We start from the raw sequence: 9,418 nt of genomic DNA on the forward strand, positions 1-9,418 counted from the left end.
ACATTCGGTCCCCCCACAAAGACCCACCCTCCTTTGCCAGCACATTCATTTCCACCCAAACCATGGAATCAGGAATCTTCCTACTTTGGTCTCAGCAGGGTTTTATTTTTGAAAACGCTTTTGAATTTCATTTGATGACACCAAGTTGTGATAGTGATGGAAGGGGAGGGGGGGGGGGCATGGCAGGGACCCCTCAGCATCTCAGAAAACGTGGAGACTCAACGGCAGTCATCTACAAGGCACACCCGTGGTTTCTTTTCCTTGCCTACGTTCCTCCATCAGCTCATGAAGAGCAGTTTATCCCATGATAAAGGGAAGATGAATTCTACCTAGGATAAGGAGAATAAACTGCCCACTGAAACCAGAAGGGGCATCAGTACACAAGTAGCATCACTTAGATGTCTCATCTGGAGATGACTGGAGAACCTTGGAAGAACCTCAAGCCTGATGTTCACATTTGCGTGATGGGATTTTAAGGCGCAGATCCTTGTGATGTTGTTTAATTGATGAAACCTGTTTTCTTTTTATTTTGCCAAAATCTGCTCTATTTCAGGCAGACATCATAAGTATCACAGCCTCATGAGAGTACGAATTTCACACATCTCAGCAGGCCTAGCGGCAGCTTTCCTCACTTACCAACCTGCTTTGATGTCCAGTGAAATAAACCCAGTTCCTCGTAACTCCGCTCTAAAGTAGCAGCCACAATAGCAACAGCATCAAAGTCAGCAGCACCTGGTTTCTGCCATACCCAGGAAAAAGGGGCTTTCTTTGCAAAGGAGAATAGAAAGACACCTCGCACAGAAAAATAACATGGGAAAGCCAGAAAGTGGCAACTGAAGAAAAAAAACAATACACCAGCCCACCGCCTCGCAGTCTGGTGAAACTGTTGCTATTGTATGTGCAAAGCTCCAGGAAGCATCACCCATACCCATGTGCAAGTGGTCACCCGGAGGCAGAAGCAAGGGCCCTCTCGGTTTTTTGCAAGGGGTTTTTTGGCAGGGCGGAAGCCCTTGTGGTCAGAGAACAAAACCACAAGATGTTAAAAAAAAAAAAAAAAAAAAAAAAAAAAAGCATACTCCTGGGGTATGGGGCTTTCTTGGTGGGTTTCGGATCACAGACCACCTGCCTTGCACAAAGCGGCTTTTGCAGAGCAATTGCAAAGGAGAATTGCAAAAAGAACGCTCGAGCACCTGAAGAACTCAGCTGCACATCAGCAATGCACGTGCTTGGAGATTAAAAAAAAAATACATGGCTACATGCCATGAAACACCCTTGTCTTATTTGCTGGGTAATAAAATGCGGCATGCTCTGCCATCCGCATGAGACTGCTTGAGCGCACGCAAGCGAAGGCAGCAGAATCCCTGCCAAGAAATGCAACCTGGGGCCTGCAGCCAACGCCCGGGGCTTGTCCGGGACTTCTGTGGAGCTGGAGCTGCTGTGAACCCCCGGATGGTGGCTGTGGTGACCAATCCTACCTCAGGCACGAGCATCACCAGTCTGAACCTCTGCGGGAGTCATTGAAGCAAAATCCTAGAGGCACCATTAAGAACCAATAATGATAAATGAGCCCAAATTCTGCATTAGAACCAAATGTTTTCAGAAATCTGTTTTTTTCCTTCATTTTGCCGCAGACGCTGAACGCCATCTCTTTACCCAAGAGGGTCCTGATGACATCACATCCTCCCCAAAGAGCGACGCAGCCTCCCAAGGCAAGCGAGAAAGATCATCTCTGCTCCGCTGCCCCGTCCCTGAGGACGGCCACCCCTGGGAGAAGATGGCCGGGTCTCCTGCGCTGCTCCTTCTGCTGGCTCTTGGGCTCTGTGAGTACAGACACGGGGTTGTGCATCAGCTCTGCTAGGAGGGGAGAGTAAACCCCTTTCACTGAATCAAAAAAAAAAAAAGGGTTAAATAGTTAAAGGGAAATAAAAAGCAACCCAAAAAGGCTGACTTTGACTTTTGCTCAGTAATTGTAGATCTGAAGGTGGCATCACCACAGCCAACAGCCAGGGTGGCTGCAGCATCACATGCACTGGGAAGGGAGCACAGCTGGAGAAGTGTTTCTGGAGGGGAGAGGAAAAAAAAGGGGGTTTAGCCATCAGTGTTTTTAGGGAGTCGCTTCAATTCAGGTGGGAAGGGGTACTGTCCCCGGGAAGGCAGCTGAAAGTCTCTTCTGAAGGGCAGCACCCATCTTTAAAGCCCAGGTGGGTGATGGCTGAGCCCAGCAAGGACTCCAGTAAAACCTTCAAGTCAGCCGGACAGAGTGGTTCTCCCTTTGTTTGACCTCACACCCCACAGACAGGGAACAGTTCTTCCCAAGTGGTTCCCACCAGGATTTCTCTCCTGCAGGCTGCCCTGGGATCTGGAGCCAGACGTACAGGATGGTGGCCAAGTTCCGTGACAGCAGCATCACACACCCTCGGGTGGGACAGCGGCTGGAGCTGGAGTGCGTGTCCACCAAGGAGGACAGCGGCGTATTCTGGGTCCGCCTGGACAAGGCTGGGATCCTTCACTTCATTGTCTTCATTTCCCACCTGGCCCGGGTCACCTTTGAGGGGAATGAGAAGACATCCGTACGTTTCGATGCAACAAAAGACAATAGGTTCTACCGGCTGGTAGTGAAATCTTTCTCACTGCGGGATGAGGGGCACTATTTCTGCCTCATGAACATGAACCAAATGCTCTACTTCAGCCCTGGCCAGCCTGCCTTCTTCCCAGGTCAGCAACATCTCCACCCAACCTTGCTTAGCTCTGCCAAAATGTCCAGCACCCCCTGCCCACACCTTTTTTAATCAGCCACCTCTCCCACAAACCCCATTTCCCTGCTTGCTTGCCCAAGGCATCTCGTGACTAGCACACCCACTTCTTCTCGTGGCATCACCCTGGCTCAAAGGCAAAGATGACCAGGCAGACCAAGCTTCACCTCCCCATCCCCACTTCTCCATCCCATTCTGGCTCTGAAGGGATAAGACTAAAGCAGAGTCCACCACTACTCTCTCCTTCCTCACCTCACATAGGTCCCAAAAGTCCTACTCAGGGTACTGGGGCTTTCTGGGGGTGGTGGCAGAAAGCAAGAAATAAGGAGCCTGCAGCTCCTCCTTGGGTCTTGGGACACCCTCTTTGGGGAAGTCACCATCCAAACGTTTCTGTGAAGTTCCCTGGAGCTGAGCCCTATGCTGGTCGCAGGAGGAGCCGGGCCCCAGCAGTGGTGGGAGAGAGCTGTTTTACTGCATTTCCCCACGTGCTGTATTCATCCATTTTCATTTATAGTCGTCACCACCACGGCAGCAACCACCTCCCCAGCACCCACCACCGAGCATGGCATCACGGAAAAGGATCCCTGCCCGAAGACCCCAGCTCCAGGTACCCCAGCTGCAGGGAGGGAGATGGGAAGAGCTGGGCTCTGGGCTGCTGCCGAGGGAGATCCTGCAGGCGTTTTGGGACGGGGGAGAGTGAAAACCCTTAGAGCTTTATCAGAGCTGGATAGCTGGATACGTGCAGCTGGAAGGATTAAACTCCCATGTTTCATGCCATGCAGGAAAGGCTATGGATGATCTAAAAGGATCATCCTTATGATGGCTCATGCCTGGGCACATGGGGAAGAGGTGGAGGGAAGAGAGAGACTTGGGGGCTGGGGCTGGTTTTGGCCTCAGCAAGACACATGGGAAAACTTGGCTCCACGTCCTCCCTGAAGTCCTTAGGAAAACGCTGAGAGCAGCAACACTAACGAAGGTCTGTGCTGCACTTGCGGACATCACTGGTGGGGCAGGTGAAGCCCTCTGCTCCACCGCCAGCCTCACAGAACACCCCTTGACTCCACCAGAACTGGCCCTAACACCAGCTGTGAGCACATGGGGGACCCTTCCTCTTCTCTATTCCTGCAGAGACCAGCAAGGAGAAACAACTAGATGTCTTCTGCGACATCTTCATCTGGGTTCCCTTGGCAGGCGCCTGCCTCCTGCTTGTCATCGCCTTGGCGGTCACCATTGTCCTGTGTAAACGTAAGATGCACCCCTAACCCCCTGTAGATACTCCTCTAGCCTGAAACTTCAGCCCTGTCCTTCAGGGGAACAGATCTTCTAGCAATCCCCTTTACACAGACATCAGAGAACCAGGACACAGCCAACGCAAGAGAAGAACCACTGTTAAAATCAATGTCTGTATTTTCCCCCATCAGTAGGTTTAGGCTGAGAAATAATTATCAACTCCTACACTACAAGGAAGAAAACTAATTATAAATAGAGAGAACTTTATCAAACTGCATTGGCTCTACCATCCTTAAATCGGCACATCAGAAGGTGAAAGTACCAGAACCTGAAATATTTTTACAAAACAGGGTAAACATGCTTCTGCATGGAGCTTGCAAATGCAAATGCTGAGACTCCCACTAGCAGCTTGAGCTGTAACCAAATGAGCAACTTAATTACACAGGTTCGGAGTCCGCTAGGGTTAAAACAGTAACGCAAAATCTCTGGGTAGGCAAAAGTGCTTTGGTGACATTTCATGTTTGAAATGACTGTAAATTACCCTGAGCAAGCACTGAGTGCAAATATATTTAAATCAATTTAACGCTCACTGAAATCAGTTTAGCTTTCTGATACCCCAAGAAGTTACACCAATTTCATTAAACTGGCTCAGCTCATCTGCCTGGAGCACCAGAATGTTTTGCTGATGAATTAACGTAACTAGATCCTCACTGACCCTGCAGCCTGGAGCTGAGGTGAGATTAATTTACCAGCTGGCCCAGTTAAAAAAAAAAAAAAAAAAAAAAAAAAAGAGTACAATTTTTCAGCATCCTTCAGCCCTGAAAAATACTAATCACCCCAGTCTGCAGCAATAGGAAGAAATACGTGAAAAAACTTTGACCAGCCACAGCCAAAAATCATTCTTCTCAAGGGAAAAAGCAGATGGATGATGCTGCAGAGCCCCCTGAGTTGGTCCAAATTCCCTCTGAAGTCACCAGGGGTCCTCCACGTGCAGTAGGATTCCCCAGGGACCTGCAACATCTTTAACCTACAAATGCCACTTGATTTCTTTCTGCTTTTTAATGCTGATGTGAATTATCAGTCAAAAGCCATCAGCTGCAATTAACTTCTGCAGCAGGCAGCCCAAGCCCTCAAGGACAGGTTTTTACCTTGTGCTAAAATTAATGGCTGGACATTGTACTTCGCCGAATACATCCCAAAGTAACGATGTAGATGCTAAAATGGGGAAGAGCATCGTTCAGCTCGGTGGCATGCTGTGCGGCACCATTGCCACTCACCTGCTGTGAAATCAATTCCTGCCAAACACACTGAAGTCGCTTGAGACAGCAAAAAAAAAAAAAAAAAAAAAATCACTATCAGCATTCCCAGGTTGACCCTGTTACTCACATGAAAATTTAATTAATGAAAATACTTCAGTGGACTGCTGGGGAAAGGTGAGGTGCAGCAGCACTCTGTTGAATGGCTTTCCTCACAAAATAAGCTTGGTTTATCGATTGTTAGCCTTAAAGATGGCAAGCTGCTAGGGAATGGCAGCCTTACCTTGCTGCAGTGTTTCTCTACTGAACTCAGACTTGGTATCTTTGAACTAAAACATTTTATTTTTTACTTCAGAAACCAGAAGACGAAGATGCAGATGTAAAAGGTAAGTGGCAGGTGTCGATATTTTTCTCTTAAACTTGGCAGTATCTCACCCTCAAGAAATAAAGCAGGCAGGTGCTAAAAAGTGATCTAAAAAATTCTTCAACTGATATACAGTGGATGGGAGGGGACCGTGTAATGAATTAAGGGCAAAAAAAGAGAGGTAAGATTCTCTTCTCCTGGGTTTGTTTTCTTAATTTTAAGTAATTCAAATCACTGAGCTCTGCCACTGCTGTAGGTACTAAGCAGAAAGACAGGAGGTGCTTGTGGCAGCCTAAAAACTTTACGCATCACCCGATGCTCATAACTAACACTGCATTTGTGTGCTCCCAGTGCACTACTCCGGCTCAAGCCCAGGGGAGAGTGTATTTCATTCCTTTCCCTCCCCAGACTGTTCTTTTGATTCAGCCCTGGACCTTCAGGTTGTGCATGTGGACTAGCTACAAGCTGCTGCACCCTGAAACCCCTTCTGCACAATTTTGGACCAACATCACCATGGCTTTATGCCTCTATTTCCCCCAAAAGGCACTAAATAACCATATCAGAGGCTCACGCAGCCTTAGACCACTTTCCTGAGAAACAGCAATGCAGACAGGGATAGCTTTAGAGTTAACTTATTTTCCAGGGCAGACAGGAATCCTTTTTTTATGCTTTCCCTCCTGCCTCCCCAACTCCCTTCTGAGTCCCAGAAAAACACTTATCAGAGTAAGAATTGCAGTTTGCAGCAAGAAATCCTTTTGCCCGAGAGTTAATGCACATTTTGCTCCTGCAAATCGACCTCCCTGCAGCCGGTTTCTTCACCTCGCTTGCTCTGCAGAAAACCATTTCAGCAGTTTTGTGAGCCTTGTGCTCTGAGTGCACCCCGGGGCTTGCGGCCAGCCAAGCTCTCCAGCACAGAAACCCCTGCTGCGGCTCCTGCCAGGCTGGCACCTGGAAAAGCTGGGCTGCAACTAAGTTTGGAATAGTGTCGTCACACCTCTAGAGCCTTATTTTTTGCAAATCAAGCATCTTTTAAATCAGATAAATTCATATTCCTTGCTATACATCAATGGGTTTCATGGTAAAAAAAGTTTTTTGGTTGTCCAAATGAATAGGATCACTCAGAAGGAAGCTCCCTCCTCCTACGTTAACAGAAAATGGATACCTACTTTTTTTTTTTTTTTTTTTTTTTTGCAGGCAGAACACATCAGAAAGCAGTGCCTGAATAATAAAAACAATTAAGAGAAGAGGCACCGAGTGGCAATGCCTTCTGCCCCTCAGGTGCAGTGTCAGAATACAGCCGCCCCTGCACACCTGCATTTTCTTTTCTTTCTTGCCTGTCTGGAAAAGGGAACAGCCTGTCAGTTTTTACAATGGATATTTATTATACCCTGTGTTCTTCTGCTCCTCGCCTAGCTTTCCAACGGCTAAACGATAACGAAGAGCTCTTCTTGCAGCTTGTTTAGGAGGATGCTTGCATTCTTCACTTATCTCAATCCCTGTTGCCAGCCCTCTGCAAAGATGTTCTGTCCCTAAGGGGAAACCCACGCTGCAGAGCTCTTCAATTTCGTACTGATGGAGCGGTTGGGTTACAAGTGCCTCAGGAAATCATCTCATCAAGAACAGCTTTCCTTCCGCAGTGCTAACATGACAGAATTCTGGTTTAAGCAATTGTAACGCATTTAAGCTTTTATTTAGAGAGGAAATTCCCGCTGCTCTGAGCGGTTCCCACTTATTGAAATGAAGCTCTTTCAAAGTTAATAGTGCAATTCACTCAATTACAGAGCGCCTCAGGATCTGGCCTGGGATTCTTGCTGGCAGCCGAAGGATTCATTTTCCACCACAAATTAATCGTCACTGAAAATGTGTGCCAAATCTCCAACTCATTAAATCAGCATAAAACTACCAGTTGCTGGAGACCAGTAATTTCTATCATTTTGGGAACACGCTGGTAGACTAGAAAGCCTCTTTTTTCACTCCTCTGCAGGAAACTGGTTTGCAACAAGAGAAAGTCCTTATGAACTGATAACAGCTTCTCTAACTCCAAAAAAAACCCAGAGCTTTTCTTCCCATTTTAGCCCCCAGCTAAGGTGTGTGCAGAAGCCAGAGGAAAATTTTTTTACACTTTTTTTTTTTTTTTTAGCATAACAATCCATTAGCAGTGTCTCTTAAGAAAACCCTGCTACCGGCTGGCACTAGTTGAATGCTGGCAGATCCTTCACCAGCACAAAGGGGATCTAGGAACATTTTGCAGCCTACTCTTCGAGGTCCCTGGCTGCAGAGCAAGGCTAAAAGAGCCGATCAGCAACCACACATGAATTGCTTTCTTCTTCCTTTTACATCAAAGTAAATCAAAACCTTTTCTCTCTCTAGACCTGTGAATGGGAAGCCCAGTGCCAAACCTAACGTGCAAAGCCAACACATGTAAGCATCTGCACCTTCTGGCTTCTGGATCGTCTTCCGGGAGCTGGCAGTGCACAAGTCCATCGCCTCGTCTATACTGCTACTACTTCTCGTGCACTCTACCTGGACAAATTTGAAAAGACAAGACGGAGCAGACACACAGCAAGCAGGCACTTTTTCTGGGAACTGCGTGCTAAAGCACAGCTCCTCCCAAAACCTGAGGTTTTCAAACCAATTCCCAAGGCCAAACACCACCTCTGTTGCCAATGATGGAGCTCTGTGGTTAAAGAAACAGCTCCATCCTGATGCTGACAAGTGTCACTGATAAGCTGATGAGAAATAAGGATATTAGCTGGACCTTTGCTCGGGGGTGGGTAATAATTCTTTCAAAATGCATCCAAAATTTGAATTTGCTACAAAATTACTTAGAAATAAATGCCCTCACTTAACACACCCTCTTTTAGTGGTGCCACGTATCTCCTAGGAGCTTTACTGTTTCACCTAATGTAACACAAAGCTGCACTGAAAAGACAGATATTGATTGAAGGGCCTGACTTTCTAGGTTTTTACAGCCCTGGGGGCCAAGGTTTACTGTTTCCCTCTTGCTATCCTTGTTAAGCTGCTCGCCCCACTTCCACCGATTTCAGCAGCAGTTTTGACTAAGGAAGGTGGGATTCTCTTTCTTTCTGGAAGAAATGGTTGAGTGGTTAAAATTAAAAAAAAAAAAAAGTCTTTGTCACTTGCTTTGGTTAAGCAGGACTTCTAGCACACTGATCTGGGACATGTTGATTAACTACATGAGTTCTGTTTTTCAGCTCTGTATTTGATGTAAATACTTCGTTACCGCAGTTACAGATCAAGAACTGAGGAAAAAAAATAAAACAACGTTTCTAATCAGACTCAATAACATTTATTTTTCTTTCTTTGGTTCCTAGCCTCAGAAAAGCTAAAAACCTTCATGGCAATAATAAATGAGGGCCTGAGGAAGTCTTAGGTAAGGAAAAGGCAGTGATTTACATACCAGCCTGAGCTTTATGATGCCAGAGTTCAGCTTTCAGTTTACCACTGCCTAAAATGATTTAAAATTGTTTTCTCAGGGACTTGCAAGATGGGCCCAAAACACTCTCCTATCCCGGGGGGGTGCTATGAAGGTGGATGAGATAAAGACTCTGGAAGTGCTCAAGGTATTCTTGCCAAGAGGCTGATAAAAACCTGGGGGGAAAAAAAAAATATGAAAGAAACTCTGCCAGGCTCCTCCTCTGCTAATGAGCTGGGAAGGAGAGGAATTCAGAGAGAAACAAACTTCTTCCAAACTTAGTTATTTGTAATACTTAATAAAAAAAAAATAGGGACTAGATAAGTGAATCTAAACAACAGCAGGCAAATACTGAATGACAACTACATGTATCTACACA

The 9,418-nt window shown here is 46.6% G+C and overlaps 1 protein-coding gene across 1 annotated transcript; it reads left to right on the forward strand.

Annotated features, from left to right (window-relative positions):
* Positions 1-1,774: 1,774 nt before the first annotated feature.
* CD8A (CD8a molecule) lies at positions 1,775-8,028 on the forward strand. The gene is made up of 6 exons (XM_010079535.1): positions 1,775-1,820; positions 2,347-2,715; positions 3,268-3,360; positions 3,882-3,998; positions 5,595-5,625; positions 7,974-8,028. Exons 1-6 carry the CDS (start codon positions 1,775-1,777, stop codon positions 8,026-8,028), a joined length of 711 nt encoding a protein of 236 aa, XP_010077837.1.
* The last annotated feature ends 1,390 nt before the right edge of the window (positions 8,029-9,418 follow it).

The sequence above is a fragment of the Pterocles gutturalis genome, unplaced genomic scaffold (assembly GCF_000699245.1).
Source record: "Pterocles gutturalis isolate BGI_N339 unplaced genomic scaffold, ASM69924v1 scaffold9854, whole genome shotgun sequence".
NCBI classification, from domain to species: Eukaryota; Metazoa; Chordata; class Aves; order Pterocliformes; family Pteroclidae; genus Pterocles; species Pterocles gutturalis.

Coding starts and splice junctions, on each gene's coding strand:
- CD8A (XM_010079535.1), top strand. CDS start 1,775: ATGGCCGGGTCTCCTGCGCTGCTCCTTCTGCTGGCTCTTGGGCTCT. Junction 3,999..5,594: donor CACCATTGTCCTGTGTAAAC/GTAAGATGCACC, acceptor TTTTTACTTCAG/AAACCAGAAGACGAAGATGC. Junction 5,626..7,973: donor CGAAGATGCAGATGTAAAAG/GTAAGTGGCAGG, acceptor TTCTCTCTCTAG/ACCTGTGAATGGGAAGCCCA.